We start from the raw sequence: 20215 nt of genomic DNA, 5'->3' as shown, positions 1-20215 counted from the left end.
AGGCTTTTATTGGTCCATAAACTATTACCCATATCCTCTTTTACTTCATGGCCAAATTAACCCCTTTCAGGCCGATTTAGTTGTGTTTGTAGACTGACAAATGTGGATGTGCCTGATGATAAAACAAAGTAGTCACACCACTACTTATAACTCTGTCTGTTCTTTTCAGTGTTATGGGACCAGGCAGTGAATCTCTCTACATAAGCCCAGCCAGTGCTTCATTCATTATTTAGAGCCCTCTCCACTAGGCCCATTGTATTAAAGGGGTATGATTTGAATAGGAAGTAGCTTCCTAGACCCAGGCGTGTGATGTGTGTGTTCCTCTGTCATTGTATGTTTCTGTGGGCTTCATCCGTCTGCCTCAGCACACCCGGGGGTTGAAAGAGAATTTCCATTTTATGAATATTTAATACATAATAAAGTTTTCAATTTTATTCTATTCAACCTGTAGGGGTAAAAATGTGGCAAAGCCAACCCTCAAGGACAGCACACAGAGTAAAGGTAGTCAGTTTGATGGAGGCATCAAAAATATGGTTAACATCAGCTTACTGCCTCAGAAATCATCTAATAAAATACACACACACAAACATTAGCAATAGTTTAACACTACATCCTATAAGGGCCGTATAGTGTCCTTATTTCCCACATCTCAAATTCCCTTTATGCTGTATTACTATTGGATCATAGCATATCTGGGCTGCCCACTGTGTCCGTGCTGACCTGCATGGCTCTCTGTGAGACACCCAGCTGGGAGTGCCCCTGAATCAACTTGGGATTAGCCCCGGATTGTCTGGGATTACTCTGGGATGGAGTGGGATTAGCAGTGACTGCCTGTTTCGGGGGCGTGAGGGCCATAGGCTGGCCAAATTGCCCCTGACTCAGACTCAGGAAACAGGAGGTGGATAGAACCACACCCACAGTGGAACCACCTGCAACCTGAGCTATTCTTGGATACTAAAATACAAACACACAAACAGGATGACAGAGAAAAACATGATGGAACACTACAAGACAGGAAGCCAGCAGCTAGTGATGATGATGATGACGATGCTGTGGCTGGCCACCATCCGAAATCTCTCAAATCTCTCTAGCAGGTGGATTCATCAGATAAAGAGGGTTTGGGATGCTTACAAATCCCTCCAAGTTCAATGTGGCTGCTCTTCCCTCATACGGGGATAAATTGAGATTTGAATCAGACAGGTCACACAGAGTTGCAGCATGAAGTGGTTCAGCTCTCTGAAAGATGCCCCATTTACAACCGGCTGTGGTGGAATGGCATGTAAGCTTACATATGTCTTAATTCAGGCATGCACAGGACTTGATGGGGATGATTTGGAGGGGTATGATAGGTGGATGATCCATCCAGGGTTGAGACAGGGAATTGGCGCGGCACGTAGAGAAGCCGTCAGAAGCAGGGAGTGGGCATCCCCTGCGGACCTGTACTGCCGAGATGAAAGGCTGTTTAGTGTTGGAGCAGCAGCATCAAACAACCGCCTCCTCTTGCATCCTTTTCCCCATCCCCCATTCTCCCTCCATCTCTTTCTCTCTTACTCTCCTGCCTCTCACCACAATATGATATATTTCTGCACGTTTTTGCACGTTTACCCGGTTGCCATGGTTACCCAATGCTGAGGGTGTCACAGCAAGATAACCCAAGGAGGCATTCACAGATCACCTGAATTCAGTTTGCCTCCCATTTATGTGTTTTCCGCTGCAATTTGATTTATTTGTTTCCCTGCCGTTCAATTCAGCATGAATACAAATGATCCACAACATGATGGAGATGGTGGAAGTGTAAGTTACCCGCAATCTGAAACAATCTATTGTACCAGTATATTCCTAAACCACGGGACATGCTTTTGATTTGATGTTTTCCTGCTTGAGCGTCAAAATGCCCCACGCACAACACAGAGCAGAATTGCAATGACAGAATCTGTTGCTCATCAGGAACCTTCAGCATTAGGCAAACCTTGAGATGTAAATGATAATAGAAAAAAAAAACTATATCCTATGAATTACTGCGTCAGTGACTGTACATGCTGGTGTTGAGGATAATGGGAAAGTAATTGGTGACACACTGCATAATTGAAGGCATAGAGACCAAAAGCATAAGTGGAAAATAACTCTTTTGTGCAAAGAAGTGTGTGAAATAAGAAAAAGGAAAATCTAGATAATTCGAACTATGTAGCACTCAGTGACAGAACAGAAAGAGGGAACATGATAAAGACAAAACAAGGGAGGGAAAGGGAGATAGGGAGTGAAGGTAGATGTCAGAGGGTGGGATACATCCATTAGCCTTCCTTGCTCTCGGCTCAATCTTGCGATACATCCCCCCATTCAAGCTAGAGAGTGAAAGAGACAGGCCTGGCACTAAGCCAGTCTGGCACCAACTTCAAACGTTCAGTACAGCCATCCACAGCACCTTACATCAGCCCAGCTGCAAGGAGAAGTAGAGGAGGACAGATGGATTGATGGAAATTAAAGTGGGTAGATTGATGTACATAAGGAGAGTGTCTCAAGACTGAGTCTCGGGTCGTTTCAGGTTGGTTGAGGCTGACAGGATCATGCTCTGTGCCAGCTATAGCTGTCCTTCAAACATGATTGTGTTTTTGAATGCGCTCTCAATTTTATGACATTGGTTGACAGTGATTGCATAGAGGGGTGAATATCTTCTGTGTGTTTTGTATATCTAATAACAGAAATGGAGGCGACCTGATTATTTGGCTCATTTTTCTGTGACTGAACATGTAGAGACTGAATGATTCATAAACAGGTTTGACAGCTGTGGTTGTAATTAGTTTCGTCTTCATTGTTGATTTTTATGTTTGATGTCAAAAATTCTTATTTTCCAAAGGAACATTTTATATGAATGTTATGCAAATTTCACTGATTTAAAGTGTTCATCTCAGAAAAGCAGTTTGCCTACAAACAGTGTGTTTCTCTCATCTCTCTGCAGAACTCCATCCGACACAACCTATCCCTGCACACTCGCTTTATCCGGGTGCAGAATGAGGGGACCGGGAAGAGTTCATGGTGGATGCTGAACCCAGATGGAGGGAAGATGGGCAAAGCCCCACGGCGGCGAGCAGTCTCCATGGACAACAGCACCAAATACCTAAAGAGCAAAGGCCGCATTAGAGGCAAGAGGGTTGGTCGTCCTGGGATAGGAGCAGGCTCTGCTGTCGTGGGGCTCCAGGGCTCCCCCGACCATGGCAGCCCACCACAGAAAGGCCTCCCAGGAGCTGGAGGGGCATCTGGGACAGATGGAGAATTTGATGCTTGGACGGACCTCCATTCCAGGGCTAGTTCGTCAGCCTCCACCCTAAGTGGGCGTCTGTCACCCATCCTTGCAGAGGAAGAACCCGAGGAACCAGAGGAGGGTGGCCTGTCCTGTTCCACCTCCCCCCACCTCTACCCCTCACCGACCAGTGCCCGCTCTCCATCCATGGGGACAGGAAATCGCTGTCCTCCCCTTGAGCAGCTGCCTCAGCTGGCTAACCTGGCAGGTGCTATCAGTCTGGATGAGCAGCTGATGGACGATAGTTATCATCACCATCACCCACAGCAGCAGCAACACCAGCAGCATCCGGCTGTTGGCAGACACAAGCACCAAACCCCTGTCTACCATTACAGCTCTGGAGTGAAGGGGCAGAGCTCTTATGGTGCAGGCGTCTATGGAGCAACAAGCATGGGGATTCTGCGCCACCACTCACCCATGCAGACCATTCAGGAGAACAAGCCAGCCAGTTTCTCTGGAACCATGCGGGCGTACTCCAGTACAAATGCCCTGCAGAGTCTGCTAACAGGGGGTCCAGCTGGGCAGCAATATTGTTCCAAGGAGATGATGCTGGGACAGGAGAGGGAAAGCCATCCTATGATCGGCCAAGCTAGTAATGGAGTAGGCTCCAACCATCACAGCCACCACCCTGGTCACCACAATGGCCACAGCCACAGCCACAGCCACAATGGACCTCATAGTCACAGTTCAGCTCATAGCCATAACAGAACTCACAGCCATACCCCTAGTCATAATCACAACAGTGTAACCAACCACAACCACAACTCACCTCACAGCCTCGCTCACAACAGTCACAACCTCAACCAGAGCCATAACCACACACCCCCCCGGGCTGCGGCCCTGACCCCACGTGGCAACAGCAATCAGCTGCAGACCTACAGCCACAAAGCACCCTACCTGTACAGCCCCCCATCACATGCCCACCTCCCTGCCTCCACCACCCTCCCCCCAAACCCAGCAGGTATGCTTGGCATGCCACAGGACTCCTGTCATGTGGCTGCCGCCCCACAACCGCACCCCCGTCACAACCATTACCCTGACCCACAACACCAAGGCATGACTAATGGACCTTACCACCATGGCCAGGGGATGGGGAATGGTAGCATTGGTAGCAACTACCATGGCTATCACCAACCTCACCCCCATGAGAGACTACCAGCTGACTTGGACATTGACATGTTCCACGGTAGCTTGGACTGCGATGTGGAATCCATCCTACTCCATGACATTATGGACTCTGGGGAGGAGATGGACTTTAACTTTGACTGCTCCTTAGCCCAGGGTGTGGGCATCGGCATGGGTATGGGCATGGGTGTCACCATGGGCATGGGGATGGGAATGAGCAGTTTAGCCAGTCCACAACAAGCCCATAGCAACCAGAGCTGGGTGCCTGGCTGAAGTCTAGAACAAGACATCCTACCTTCAGAAAGAACTGCCCCACCCATGAAGCACTGTGCTCAACTGTGACATTTCTGACTTGACACAGAGACTATACGACCAACACTCTCATCTCTCTTTGTTGTCTTGATAGTTCTTCTGTCACCCCTTCCTCTTTTTATCCCCCTCCCCCCAAAAGGAATCTAGTTCATGTCACATTAGGTTTTTCCTCGTATTAGCTATACTGTGATGACAATCTCTCAGCTGTGCTTGCCCAACATCGCTTCTCATCTACCATGAGAACTGAACTCTCAATGCACTTTATTGCAAGTGGGCGACATCTCACAGTGCAACATGTTCACAGAGCGGCTCAGGCAGAGCTCGGCATGTTTTGTAAGGTGGCTGCAGGATTTGATGGGAACAAATGAGGAAACCAAAAGCTCTGTTGATAAGATGTCAGATCTTGGCATTGAATTAAAATTGGACTCCTTTTCTCCTCATATGCTGTCATTGTCAGTGGTGGGAACAATCTTTTTTTTTTTCCAATATATCCTTAGTTGCTTTGTGATTAGATCCTTCGTTTTTTAAATTCTGTGTTAGCTCAAAACCTTAGACATTTCCTCTTCCTTATCTCTCAACTTACCAAATTTAAAATATGAATAAATACAATATTGTTAAATTTAATCCTGATTTGAAACTGGTTTTACAGTATTTGTACAATGTTTTTAAATAGAAATCTGACCTGAAACCAGTTTACCATTTTAATGATGACATTCACATATTCATCAGTTCCAATTAGTTATCTTACATCAACAGTCCTTTTATTTACAGCTCTATGCATTCAGTCCTTGCCACTCTGACTTTTCTTTTGGATGTAACATTTCGTTAATGCCCTTTTGCCATTGGCTAGAGAATATTGTCACTACATCGTTAAATGGATTCTATCATTACTGGCTAGCATGCAATTTGGTGAATTAAGATGTCATATCACCTGTTCTTCCCGTGCCAGTTTCTCTCTCTCTCTCTCTCTCTCCTTCTCTAAATCTCTCCCACTCTGCCTGCCAGTGGAGACAAAGTGACCATTCCTCACACCAAGCCATTAATGTGGCTTGATTGAAATTCAGCATCTTGCTTTTAATCTCCAAAGTGATGCGGCAGCGATGCGTCATTATTGAGAATCTAACGCGCTGTCCTCCCATCTCTCACCCCGGCCGTCCGGGCTGCCACTCGCTTCTCCAACTTAATGTGCCAAGAAAGCGAGACAAAACTGTGATTAACGCCAAGTAACTCTGCCTGGTGTGCTGCTCTGAGAAGGCCCAATGTCACTGTCCGCTTGCCTGCTCACAGAGGGTACAAAAAAAAAAAGAAAAGATGTAGACAAGGATAGAACAAAAGTCTGTTGTTGCCGTGGGATCAATCATCAGCCTCTGTTTCCATGCTCTTTGGGCGTGTGTCTGAAAACAGGTAGTGTATTTGTATTGTAAATCATCTCCATATCTGTATTTTGTGTTCCCTTGTTCCCATGTTTTCTGTGCTTATACCCCGAGCTTCAAATACTCAAATAGGTGCAAAGGGGGGAGATTTAAGGAGAAAACAATCAGCCAATCTGAGAGGCATGAGTCTATGTCAAACAGGGTTGTGATGTCCCACAGCCATCCACATCCACTTTTTGTGTGTTTATTCTGTTGTCTTGTAGTTGTTGTTGTATTGTTGAAATTCTAAGGACCAACAAGAACAGTGCTGAAATATCCGCAGTGTAAGGATGAAATTCAATGATGAAATGATGTTGGTAGTGCAGTACGACCTTCCTATACTCCAATACCGTGCACCCCTCCCACATGTGCTCCGCTCAGTTGTCTCTGTGTTTGTGAGTGGGGGAGTCTGAAGCTTGTTTCTCACTGGCCTTGGGAGGGAAAAAAAGAGGACATCCCTATTCTCTAGTTCCCTCAAGGAGACTCTCTGTGCCTGGTCTGTACCAAGTACGGCACACAAAGGAAAAGAGGGGGCTGTGGTGGGGGGTGTAAGGGTAGGGTGGGGGTTATTGTTACAGCCAAAGGTCAAGCACGGCACAGACTATCAGACCCATTATTGAGGTAAATACTTATATTTCAGGGCTTTTAGCCACACCAGTTCCAGTTAATCTCTGTGTGGAAGATGCGTGGAATTTTCTAAGCAGATGGGCCTCACAAAGCAGTTATGTTATAACCTATGCTACAGACATTTAGCAATGCCCTGCTATTGGAAAGAGAGCTATATATGATGTCTAATTTTCCTATATTTATTTATGAAAGAGATTGGTCTTTGTCACTCCTAAATGTGGTCGTTGTTTGAGTCAACTCCTATCCCCTTCCTCTTTTTTTCTCTGTTTTTTAAGATGTCACTCTCCTTTTGCCCCTTTTACTGACTTTTATTTTGTACAAAATCTATATATTAAAAATATTGTATAATAGTTTTTAAAATCTCAAAAGAATATCAGTTTTGTTGTCTATTTCTTTTTTAAGAGAATGTATCTCATCATCTGGTGACTGTTAAATAAATGAAATTAAAATAAAGTCCGTCTCTGTCGTCGCATTTGCGTGACTGGGACAATGAAGATAGATTTTTTTGAAGACCGTGTCCGTACAATTCCGAGTCTGAAGTGGATTTTCCTGAACTTACTTGTGCTTGTCAGGTGCTCTTTCTCTCTCATATACAATAGATAATGAGATGAATGAATGTGTGTTGCTTGTTAATGTATTTCTTCATCGTGTAGTTCATTTAATTTTCAAAAAAATCCTTTCACACTTGCAGACAACCCCTGCAATCATGTGGCACCAAGTTTGTACATTGGAGGCAAAAAGAGTTGACTGTATGAATAAAAAAATAAAGAAAAGGTGGGGGGGGGGTGGACCTTCACTTATGTCGTGAAGCATCACTTGTGCTACAGAAAGGATGAGAAAGAAAGAGAGAAATGGGGTGAGTGAGAGAGAGAGAGATAGTACTTGACAGACAGACAAACCAAGGAGGCACCCAGACAGCCAGACAGAGTTGGCAGGATTGGAGTAATAGGTGTGTGTGTGTGTGTGTGTGTGTGTGTGTGTGTGTGTGTGTGTGTGTGTGTGTGTGTGTGTGTGTGTGTGTGTATTAGTGTGTCATAAGGCTTGTTATAGCCCATGAAGTCGTATAGATTGGCCACAGCTGTCCTGGTCCCATTGGAGGCGTTTTCACAGGAGGAGTGTGCAGTGCTACGGCGCCATACTGCCAGGCCCCAGGGGAGCCCCCGCCTCTACACTCACTCAGACATTTACACACACGCACACAGACCCACACCACACACGCACATTCACACATATTTGAAAAATACCACAAATTCACACATTTGCACAAAGAAGCACACAGTGCAGTTATGAAACCATGCGCAACGACACGCACACTCAAACAGACATTTCTCACTTAGATGTACAGTTTTAATTGACTCCTCTTGGCAAAGCCTCTCTGCAGGGAAACGAGTGAGAAGTAGCGGTAGAGAGAAAGATATAGGTGTGGAGGGAGGAAACCAGACATCTTTGTATTTAAAGCTAAAGATGTTTGACACAAAAATACAAAATTAAAAAGTGTTTTTTGTGAACATTTTTCAAGGGGGGGCGGGGTGTCCTATGAACTCAAACGTGGATCTGTAACTTTATAAGATGTTTCAAAATTTCACAATTAGAGCAAAGTGAGTGAGTGTAACTCAGTCTGAGAGCATGGCATAGAGCCAAAGTCTCACTCTTGGCTGCCTATCTCCTGAGAGAGATGGAGGTTGAGGTAGACAGGAAGGCAGTCCAGTCCAGGTGCTGTGCCTCGGGGAGGGTCTGCTCTTCTGTTCCTCATTATCAGAGAGAGAGCAAACTGTGTTACAGTGTCATTATTCATCCACTCAAGCATCTGGGAGGAAGTCTTTCCTTACTTGGCCCAGTGATACTGTTGTAGAGACCGCCCTTGGAGCTAAAGGCTGGCTGGGGACACTGCTAACTGCTAACAGACAGACCCACCCAGGCAAGGCTCCAGGGTACAGATGTCCTTGAGTGCTTATGAGGATTCAGCACTTCTCACTTTGAGGCCGAGCTGCAAAGTGAAAAACTGCTATATCTTCGAAATTCAGTTGTTCATAGAAATGATTAATTCTCAAATATGGAAGGGTGGAGTTTGATGTAATGCCTTGCCTCCAGGATAAGTGTCAAAACGTACTCTTAGCCATCGCAGCCACTATAAAAATGTATTTTTAATAATCACCATCAACCTTTATTAGGATTTAACTCCTTAAAACATCATTTTAAAAAAAGGAAGAATAATGTAAAAGTAAGAAACAAAGGCACTGCCAAAGAATTGATTATAATCATTACATATTAACAAGCATAACTGTAACTTTTTAGCTAAACTCCACTGACTGGTGAAAGAACACAGAGTTAAGGTAAGCAAGGAGGGATTAAGATATGGATGACTTTTTGGAGACCACTGTAGGATAAAAATGTTTAATTGCGGAAATACCATATGTTTTAGTGGAAAAAAGTCTGCAAGTAGACTGGACAGTGCCATTACTGCAACATGTTGTGGTGGTTTTCTTAGGATGCCAAATGATCCTAAAGATTGCCCTCCAAGTTGACTCCATAGGAGAAAATAGCTCAGAGAGTACACCGAAAGACCTGTACTGTAAAAGCATTTAAGACACAGGCGCAGGTCATAGGGGATCAAGGTTGTGAGACTTGTTTTCTTCTGTCCTTTCATCATTTCAGCAAATTCCCAAAAAATTACACATCAGGGATTATGATCTAGAGAATATGACATATGTAGAGATTTTGGCAAACAGTACAACAGGTTCTTTCCAATGTTTTAAGAGAGCAGCCATTCATAATAGAAAAGGGATTTTCTGCTTGGTTAGCTATCAGTTGTAGTATGTCTTTTATTTTTTGCTCTCACAGCAGCAACAACATTAAGAATATAGTCAAAGAAGAGGTGTTAAAATGGTGAACAACTTCCTTGGGGTTGAGCTGAGACACAGGGGTAGTGTCAGAAGAGGTTGTAAGAAAGGCCTCTGAGAATTTTGTGCTGAAAGCAGAGTTAAAAGATGTGGGTCTGGTGCACAGAGACCAGGGCAATAGTAGGGCAACGGCATGTATAATACTGGCCCCGTGGACAGATAGAAACTTTTCTTTGAAAGCAAACAAATGACAGCTATTGTTATGTTTCACTGAGCACAAAATTAAAAGATTTTATAAAATGTTTCAGTGTGAAAATATTATGTTTAAGTGTAATTTATTCCTGTAACTCTGGCAAATCATGAACGCTTTCATCATTTAGTTTTGAGGCTCTATAAACTGCACCACAGAGAGGTTTTTGCATCACTTCCAATGGCTTGAATTTTCCTCACATTGATGTAAACAAACCTTAACAGCATCAGCAAACATTAATAACTTGGATTCAGTTTCCATCTGGTGTTTGTCCCTGTATGAAAACATCTGTCAATCAATTTGGGAATGATGGGAGTTTTCAGTCCTGTGTTTTTGGTTTTTTCTTTATTTTTGCACCTTAATCACAAAAAATGAACATGCATTGCATGCATATCATGAACTTATTCTTGAAATGAGCCATCTAGTCTTCCCATAATGCTTTGGGGTATCAGTGCATCAACTATGTAATCAACTATTTCTTGTAAACTCTGGCTAAAAAATAGAATGAATATCTTACTTGGATAAGTGAAGGCCAATTATCTTAATTTAATAATCTGTTTATATGGTGCTTGATAACAGTGCTGATCTTTAATAAGAAAAACATTGATTTAATCCTTCTAAAACAGTACCTTGTGACTAAAACTGTTTGCTAAATTTGTAATTGGAAATGCAATGAGATCTTTAGAAGCATTGATCGTAGTTGCTTGGAGGCTTGTATAAGTCTATCAACTGTATTTTGGATTCAATCCAACCATGATGCGCACTGAAGCAAAACATAGTGGGAGGATAGAAAAATGAATAGTGGACCCATCTTGTCCAGGTCTTCAGGTGAAGATGTAATGTGTTGCCTAGAGAGCACGCAACCTGTGTTAAACCAGAAGGCACATGTTCCAGACCCAAGCTCCCACCTCGCTCAAGTTTCACTGAAGAAGACAATAGGCCCCTATGTGCTCCAGGGTCCCTATCAGCTCTGACTAACCTCTTTAGGGGTGGTGTGGGGGATGGATGGGCTCTCCGTTCAGTGACTGAAAAAAGGACACACTGAAATCAGTTACAAGATATGCCCAACAGTTGCATTCTGCCCAAGATATACTGTAAAGAATTATAACCTAATGAAATCTGCCCCAGGATTGGGTTGCATCAGATACTTGTATATCCATCTCTAACTTTATCTGTAAAGTCTTTCTTAGTAACTACTAGCTGGTTTCAAAGTAGTGATTTACTAGGTTGCACCCTAAAAACCTAACTTAACTTAAGTTACACTTGGGAAAGACTGTAGTAATGAGAAAATCAGTTGCTAAGAAACATCTGTAGCACCATTCACTCAAAGGAAATCAATTATGTAGGCTAAAAAGAAAATCCCTGTTACATCACAAGCTGTAAAATAACTTCCATAAGTAACAGTTTTAGAGAGCCAAGCAATATTTAAAACTTAACTGACAATCCTTTGTAAATGTAGGTATGCCTTTACTTATGTATGGAAACATGAAGAAATATGTGCATTTCAGAGTTATTGTTATTATTTTGAATTGGAGGAAAATATCTCATTATGTCAACCTAACCGATGTCATTTGTAATTTGAGGTATAGTGTGTATTTTTTAAAATGTAATTCAAAATCTTTGCAGTTTACATCATTATTACACTCCATTTCGATCAAATGTCAGGTCAGATACTGTCGACCATTTTCCATTACTTAGTATCTTCGGTCTAAACAGGTTGTACGGTAGCAAGCTAACGTTAGATTTTTCAGTTGGTTAAGTAAGCTACACAACAGTTATGTATGGCAGTTACTGGTTATAAATATGAAGTAAGACCTTATCTCTATGTAAGAACAACATCAGTTAATGTGGAGCCACTCCTTTTATTTTCGCAATGCGTAAATCTCAACTTATTAAAAACTGCAACTATTCTGTCACCGGCAGTTGGTTTCGGTTGAACAGTCCGTTGTTATGGCAACCACTGCTGACACATTTCCATAGCAGTTACAGTTTAACTGACGCTGTTGCATCCACCGTTTTGTCTGATCTGTAACCAAGTAAATATTGACAGGAATCTTTTATCTACTCCCCAAATGCCCTTCTTGGGGGAGTTCTTTTTATTACAGCTGTTTTGTGATTGTTGATTTGTGATTTCATGGAATTTACTTGCCAGCCAAGCTAACAATTACACTAACCTAGCTGTTTGGTGCTAATGTGTTGCTAATGTATCATTCTAAGTGTCTGTTAATTTAGTCTTGGGTTAACTGTTATGTATTCTACTCCCACCTCTTGTGTATCTTTACTAAATTTACTGCTGTGCTGTACTTCCTGTGGGGACTTAATATTGATCTTTCACTGGTGATATTTTGTTTTTTCCTGACACGAAGCACAATGTAACTAATCTGACAGTTAGTCTATACTTTTGTGACCCCAGTGTCCTCGTTACCGTACTAATTAATTTTAAAGTAACTTTGGTCTAACTGGTTTATGGAATTTACTCCTTTTCTGCTTACACTAAAAACTTAAAAGGCTAGCTCCTTGTCTTCAGCCTTTAGTATAAATTTGTTTACCTTGCTGCATATGCAGCTATGCACCTATAGTGAGGGCACAAGACTTACATTGTAACTCGTGTTAAGCTGAATTTGAACTTAAGAACAGTAGGTGCAACTGGCTATAAATAAGGTCAACTGTAAACTTTGACTCAAAGCTCTCTCAAAGCCCATGTTGTCAGTACTTATTTCTCAAAAAATATTCTCCATAAAATCATCTCCTCTCACAGCGCTTATATAAATAAAACAGATTACATAATCAAGTCAAACATCCCTTGGGTCTCCAGGGCTACCACGTTTTTCCTGATTAAAAGAAAATGACCTACCAGGAAATCCTCCTCTCGCTCTCCATTGCGCATTATTAAACCAATCACTGCCCTTAATGACTCCAAACCCCCACCCTCCCACCTCTTGTCTCTTGTGCCCGTTTCACCCTCTTCTAGTGCAGACAGACAAGACAGACGTTATCAGATCGTGTGTCTTCCCCTCCGCCACTGATCCACTCATCCGGAGCGGGAGACCAGGAGAGGTGTGTATATTTGTGTGTGTGTGTGTGTGTGTGTGTGTGTGTGTTTGCAGGGGAAGAGGGTGACCTAAAGCAGCGATGAGACAAATTAATGTCAAATTAATGCTCCTCCCGAGCACCGACATCACCTCGCCTCCCTCTTGTATTTCTCCCCGCCCTCACCTACCTACCTCTGTCTTTCCCTCATCTCTTCCTCCATTATTTCCTCCCAACACACATCTAGTCTGCCATCCCTCCCCATCCCTCCCTCCCTCAATCCTCTCCTGCTCCTATGTAACCACACGCAGCCTAATCTCACACATGGGGGAGCTCATCTCAGCGTTGTGCTACTGTGCTGCAACTAGTTTAGCTCACTAGCTCACTGAGTACGGTGTGGAGTGCTAATAGGGGCTGGGGGTTGGGTGGAGAGGGGACACAGAGCTGGGACCTGATTGGTGTCTCTAATTATGGCTTGATACTAAAGAGTAATTAATGAGTTCGAGGCTGATGGCGGCAGCTTTGGAGCTTCAGACTCGATCGCAGGAGATAAGAGCTGTGTGTGCCGAGGCCATGCGAGATCCCACGGGACCGACATATACGGAGGCACACACACATAAATACACTGAATGTGCTTAGTATTATGAGCAGTTTCATGAAGTACTCTGCTGAGGTGAATTCAGGTAAAATAGTTTATCTCACGATTTTTATTTATTAAACCAAAGTACTCTTCACAAAGGAGGAGGAAGATAACAAGTTTTCATCCACCTGTTTTTATGTGCAAAAAAAAAGAAAAAAAAAACCTGACTGGGAATGCTGGAAATTTGAAAGAATTTTTGAAAGATCTCTGAAAAGTTTTTACACTTGAGGTGAAAATGTTGGCAGATCGATTAAATCAAAATGCGACAAAGTAAAATGGAATCAGACGTAGCAAATAAATCATGATGTACAAGAAGCATTTGACCTAAATCCATCATGTTCTCTACACTGGTGCTTTTTAAATGCATAATGTTGTACACCTTCTTCTTCTGCATTGATTTTAATGGCACCCGACTGGAGAATGGAGAACCAGCTGTTTACCGTAATGAACCAGCTCCTAATATTCGCATAACAGTAGTGGAATCCGCACTATTGTAATACGCATTTTCATTTGCCGAATCTGTTAAAATTTGAACTACATTTGAATGGAAACCCATCTAAAGTTGATTTTGAAGCTTTAATTGACATTACAACCTACAAATGTAGGATGTGCTATATTAGCGACTATTCTGTATATTCAGAATCATATCTACCAAATGTATGATTCGTTTCTAAAAACTAGACTTTCTCTAAACACCACCTGAAGAAAAACTCATAATTTATGCAACTATTATTTAATCAGTATCATTGTTTGCTTTCATCTTCTACTGTCAACTATTTGTTTGAATAGGCCTAATGATTTTTTTTAAAATGTTGAACATTCTTCAGTTGCACTTTCATACTGTATATCAGTTCTTGAACATACTGACTGCCACATAAAAAGGGATACAAACAGACATAGGCAAACTCATCAGTATATGCAACGACACGGATTCAATTTACATTTACAGTATGTCTCATTTCATATCTGCCTTACGTGTGCTTTGCTACACAGATAGATTCTTGACCTTATCACAAATCACTTACATTGTGCTGAACAGTTGTTCAGTTGTTTTTTTTAAACCCACATGGTTTAGCTAAGTTAAGAAGAAGACACATTGTGAACTAACCAAATGTGTCAGTAAGTTTTAAAGCTGCGTTCACTGTCTTTTTACAGTTAGAAAATGGACTACTAAGATTCCCTAAGGCTGGTCCAATATTCATCTGTGCATTTGGTTTTTTCTGATGTACCACCTGTTGAGACTATTTTCCGAATCTCCTTGGGTTTACTAGATATTTGACTCTCTTAAGCAATCTTTTTGTTGCATCAAAGGGGGTTAAGATGTTACTGTAAACTCTGCTGAATAGTTCCTGTTTACTGCAGGAAACAGATTTTGATGCAAGGGATAAAAATCTAAGTGAAAACCACCAAAAAGTTGTTTAAAAAAAAACAACTAAATTGTTTACCCTTGTAATTAGAGGTCTGATGCCTCTATGAGAGTCAGATAAGGAGAGATAGTGATGATAAAGGAGAGAAAGAGAAGTCGGCAAAGAGAAATACAAAGCTGGAAGGACAATATGTGTTGTTGTGACTCTGTTTGGCTGTGTGAGACAGATAGAGGCAGCTTTAGTGTGTGTGTGGCTGTGAGGGAGAGGGATGGAGAGAGAGAGAGACATTGTGCTGAGGAGTGTCTCTAAAACAGGGGCAGCTGTAGTGTAGTTAATGAGGCCTGCAGTCGAAATCCCGGTGTGTGAGCACATTGTGTGTGTGTGTGTGTCACTGTGTGTGGAAGGATAGAGAAACTGTAAATGTGTGTGTTTTTTGTGTGAGTGAGGTGAGTTACCCAGTGTGCAGTCTTGCTTGACCCTCAGTAATCCTGTCACCTGGAACCAATGGGCCTCAGAGAGGAGAGAGCAGGAGGGAGGGCGTGGGGATGAAACAGACAGTGAGGAAGAGTTTTTAAAAAAAGGTGGCGCCTCTCACTCAACCAAATAACTGGAGCAGACTTTCAGCATGGCTGCTAACAAGCACTCTGTCTCTCTTTCACTCTCTCTCTGTCTTTCTCACTCTCCCTGCTTCCTTTCATTTGTCTCTCCCTCGTTACCCCTCCATTTCTTTGCCCTCTCCGGAGTGGCACTTTAATGAACAGAGTGTGTGCGTGCGGCGGCCAGGTTACCATAAGAGATGCCTCACAAAAGCTTCTGATTATAAAACCCATGTAAAGAGACAAAGGGACAGAAAGAAAGAGGCCTCTGGTGAGAAAAGCTCCAGCTTTTCACGCCCCCCCCCCCCACAGGGAACTGAGCTGACGGGCGATATGAAGTCCACTACTTTCGTAGCAGCATGCTAGCCCAGCCGCTCAGGTCAATGGCATCTTTAATGAACTTTTTTTTATAGATGGTCACTATAACAACAAAGCAGTGCTGAAGAAGTACCTCTTAATGGGATATTTTTGGATAAAATCGAGTCTTTTAAGTTTGTTTCTCTTGAATGAATTGCTGGTTAGGAATACTTCTTGAAGGAAATACAGATATTTGCTGTCTCTCTGAGAAAGAGATGAGAAGATCAATATCAGTCTCTGCGTTACACTCATTAAGCAACCAAAACTTTTCAAAGGAACCTGATTAATATATACAGTATAGAGTTGGGGTTCCATTCACCTGTTTTTAATGTGCATTTTCAGTTTGCAAATAAAAATACCTGAGTGGAAATGCCGGAAAACCAAAAAGGTCTTGAAATTTGAAAAATCTTGCGACAAATTACAATGGAAACAGACTTGGCGAATAAGTCAGGATACAAGTGAAGCTTGTGGCTTAAACGTTCATTGCAGCTTCCGCTCCAGTCGAAATCATCACATCTGTGTGATAAGTGATAATGAGACTCTTATGTTCCTTAAATTAAAACATGAAACAAGCATACAGTAAATTCCATATTTGGGCAGAAACCCGCCTTATGGTATGTTTTATGTGTTCAGAGACTAAAGGTTAAAGCTGACGTTGTTCCTAGCTTAGCATCAAGAAAACGCCCACCTGCCCACCTGCCGACCTGCCCATCTACCAATATCTCTATATATTTTACAGCGCATATAACACTGTATAGGGGTTTCCGGTTTACAAACAATCGAGGATGCACGTACATCAGTAAGATAGAAAACATGTTTCCACAATGTCACCGTAGATTTTATATGGACATTTTCACTATTTTGATATAAAGCAGCTTGCTGGAAACCCGAAAAAAATTCATGTTTAGAGATGAATCTGTATGTGACACACATCCTTGCTCTGGCAGCTAACATGATAAATATTCCTCTGAGAAATGTTAGCATATATAAAACCCAACATTAACATGCTGCTTGCCTGTTAAATAAGTTAAGGGCACAGACGCACTTATTCTGGTCATTATATTTTTAACAGTAATGTGTATGAAAATCCTGCTCTTTCCTCAAAATATACAAGACACCGGACGTATGCCAGATGGGTTGCATTAATGCAAAAACTCACATTAGTGATGACTGCAGTGTGAACAGGCAAAGCTTCACTCCTGACAAACTGTGTCAGTGCATGATTTAATCAGTATTAATGATCAGCTGCACAGGATCATAAAAAGGGACTCTGCATCGCCTGTTTAATTGTTTTCTCTGAAAAAATTATGAGCAGAAGAACCTGATACATTTTCAATCAAAAGCCATCAGTCTGCACCTCTTTCAGGTGTCACCGAAACCAACAATGAAACTCCAAACACATATCAAACACGGTGCATGACAAACGTTAGCAATATCCATTAAATAGCCGTTAATGCACATTAACAGTCTGAGCTGCCTGACCTTAAAACTGATCTTTATCCCTGCAGTCTCAGTGCAAAACCATCCACCACCTTCATAAAATCCATGGCTCTGACCAGATTGCTGGAGCTACCAGCTAATTCTGCACTCTGAGCTAACAGGGAGGTATCCTCTTTAGGATAATATAATTATCCTATAATTTTCCACTCATTACTTTTGCAATTTGTGCAGTTTTAGGCACAAAAACAACTTTTCCTGTTAATCTTCTCATAAACTCTCAGTCATTTCGGGCAATTTTCTGAAACTTGTCTATTCCGCCTAACCCGTACATAAACAGAAATGTAAACCCAGCAAATTATGGTTTTATAGGGGGCTTCATGCTTTAACTATTTGTTACCATAAAATAGATAGGGGCAGTTACTGTGTGTAGTTTCCCGAGGTCTTGTCATCACAATCAGGTTGCTGAGTTTGGTTTCATCAAGCCCAGACAAAAAGGCAAAACTTGTGCTAACCTATTGTATCTGAAGACCAGCGCTATGGCCAGAGACATTGCATAGGAGATCTGGATGGATAATTGTTCGTCAACAAGAAATATCATGTAACACCCCCCAAAATCCTGAATTGTCATGTCTACATTTTATGTTAAAATACAAAAATCCCCCAGATATATCATGGAAATAAGCAAGCTTTGGAGATGTTGATAGGTATGTTTTGAAACTTTGGACTGTCGGGCCTGTTGTTTCCCAGTGTTTTCAGTCTGTATGCTAAGAAAGCTAATTACCTCCCAGCTTCTGCTCTGGGCTTAATGCACAGACATGAGGTTGATATCAATCTTCTCATCACGCTCCCAGAAAGAAAGTAAATAATCAGATTTCCCAAAATGATGCACTACTCCTTTAAAACAGATGGAAAATTTGTGCCAGTGCAGTAAGTATATTTCAGCCTGTTTCTAATGCGATTTGTTTCAACTATTTTCTGAGTAGAGGTTTCTCCAACCTAACGCAGTGACTTGCTTTATTATTTCTTGTTTCAAAATAGAGAAACTAATTTATAGAAAATTCTTGAAACATTTTGATTTGCATCTGAAAATGTTTTTACAGCACTGGCAGATTTCTTTTAATTTGTTTTAAGAAAACCAGGTTTTCAGGGCTCAATTGTCGAGACATTGATTTGATAAGGTGGAGAATATTGCTTTAAGGAAGGGATCTGTCCCTCTTCCTCTGTGGATTTGGTGGCAGTATGTTTTTATTTGTGAAATACTGAAACAGCCTAGTGGGCTAACAAAGACAAGAGTGGATATGGATGCTGGGAAACATGTGTAACTGAGCAATTCTGGTGACTTTGCCAGTGGAGAGGTCTCTCCAGAACAACAGAGGTCCCCCTGGTGTAAGCAGAGGTCCCTGTGGTGGAGCTCTGCCGTGGGCCTGCCTGTCAGGAAATAAAAGGGGGGCTCTGCCAGCAGAGTGTGTATGATGGTGGGATTTGGAGGGCAGATTTTTTTTTTCTCGGCCTGTGAGAGTAGAGCCCTAACAGGCAATCACAGTGGAGGATGGTGTGTGTGAGGGCATCCATCATAATATTGTCTGCCCAAGGGCCAGTTTCTCACACACTCGAATTATAGAGATAGCACTGACAGTAGCACACACTGTCACTCAGAAATGTCTGCGCACGGTATACACAAACAAGACAAACACATACCCATTCCCCACAAAATACAGCTCTGCCAGTGTACCCCTCGGACACACACACACACACACACACACACACACGCATGCACACAAGCACACACACACACACACACACACACACACACACACACACACACACACACACACACACACACACACACACACACACATATGGCCATGCCAATGCCTTCACATACTGCTTTTACACACCTCCTAGACACACTGCCTCACACACACCCTTCAGACACACTCTCCTCTCTCCGCACGCACACAAACCTTGCCTCTCGCTATTCCCTCAGCAGCAGCAGCAGCAGTAGCAGCAGGCAGGCAGGCAGACAGGGTAGTGTGTAGTACAGTGCAGTGTGGTGTAGTAGTGGTGGTGATTCTTTGCTGAGAGGAGCGGTCCAGTCTAGACGGAGGCGATAGACATCTCATTAGGCTCTTGCTTGCTCTCCCTCCTCTACAGCACCCGCCGGCTAGCAGCCTGTCCTCACTCTGAGGGCCAGAATAGAGAGGAAAGGAAGGAGAAAGATGATGGAGGAGAGGAAAGGTGGGAGAGAAAGAGGTGAGAGACAAGGACCAAAAATCTAAGAGGGAACACTCAAAAATATATTTAGTCTAATATTTAAGATGTATGTATTTTAATTGCATGTAAGCTTTCCATCCATTTCGGATATAAAATTTTAACATAAACAAATTAATAACCTTATTGTGATGTAATTTGTCATTCAAACATAATTGAGACAAGTAGGTCCAAGTAGATATGTTATAGTACCAATTAATACAATGTGTTTAAAATGCTTAATAACAACAGTTTTATATAATATAATCCTTGTTATTGCGTAGGTTAAATCTTATGCAAAATCTTGAAATACATAAATCTTAAATATTAGGCTAAATATTTTTTGAGTTAAAGTAGAGGAAGAGGCAGATGACATGAGAAAGATGGGGGGGGGGGGTGAAGGAGGAGAGAAAATTAGACAATGATAATAGCAATACTAATCTTGATCCTCCAGGAGGCCCACTCCCAGAGGCTCCTTCTCTCTCTTTCTCTCGCTCTCTCTCTCATGCTCCTTCTCTCCTTCGGTCCCTCTGCTGCCCTCCCTCCTATCTTCCCCTCCTGCTGCTGTTTCACTCTTAATTAATTTCTCACTACTCACCAAAGCCCAGAGCTGTAGCTCTCCTCAGCTGGCCTCCGAGACTGCACTCAGATCGGCGCTCCCGTTGCCTCGC

General features: G+C 42.4%; 1 protein-coding gene across 1 annotated transcript in view; it reads left to right on the top strand.

Annotated features, from left to right (window-relative positions):
• LOC120784787 (forkhead box protein O3-like) overlaps nucleotides 1-6664 on the top strand; it is a 30386-nt gene extending 23722 nt beyond the window's left edge. Inside the window, exons 2-3 of the mRNA XM_040118876.1 lie at nucleotides 2957-3528; nucleotides 3601-6664. Coding sequence (XP_039974810.1) covers nucleotides 2957-3528; nucleotides 3601-4696 — 1668 coding nt within the window. The 3' untranslated portion in view covers nucleotides 4697-6664. The remainder of the gene's footprint in view (nucleotides 1-2956; nucleotides 3529-3600) is intronic.
• Nucleotides 6665-20215: the final 13551 nt, after the last annotated feature.

The sequence above is a fragment of the Xiphias gladius genome, chromosome 22, assembly GCF_016859285.1.
Source record: "Xiphias gladius isolate SHS-SW01 ecotype Sanya breed wild chromosome 22, ASM1685928v1, whole genome shotgun sequence".
In the NCBI taxonomy this organism is placed as follows: domain Eukaryota; kingdom Metazoa; phylum Chordata; class Actinopteri; order Istiophoriformes; family Xiphiidae; genus Xiphias; species Xiphias gladius.
Note: the sequence above shows the minus strand (reverse complement) of the source record. Positions and strands in the feature narration are given on the sequence as shown.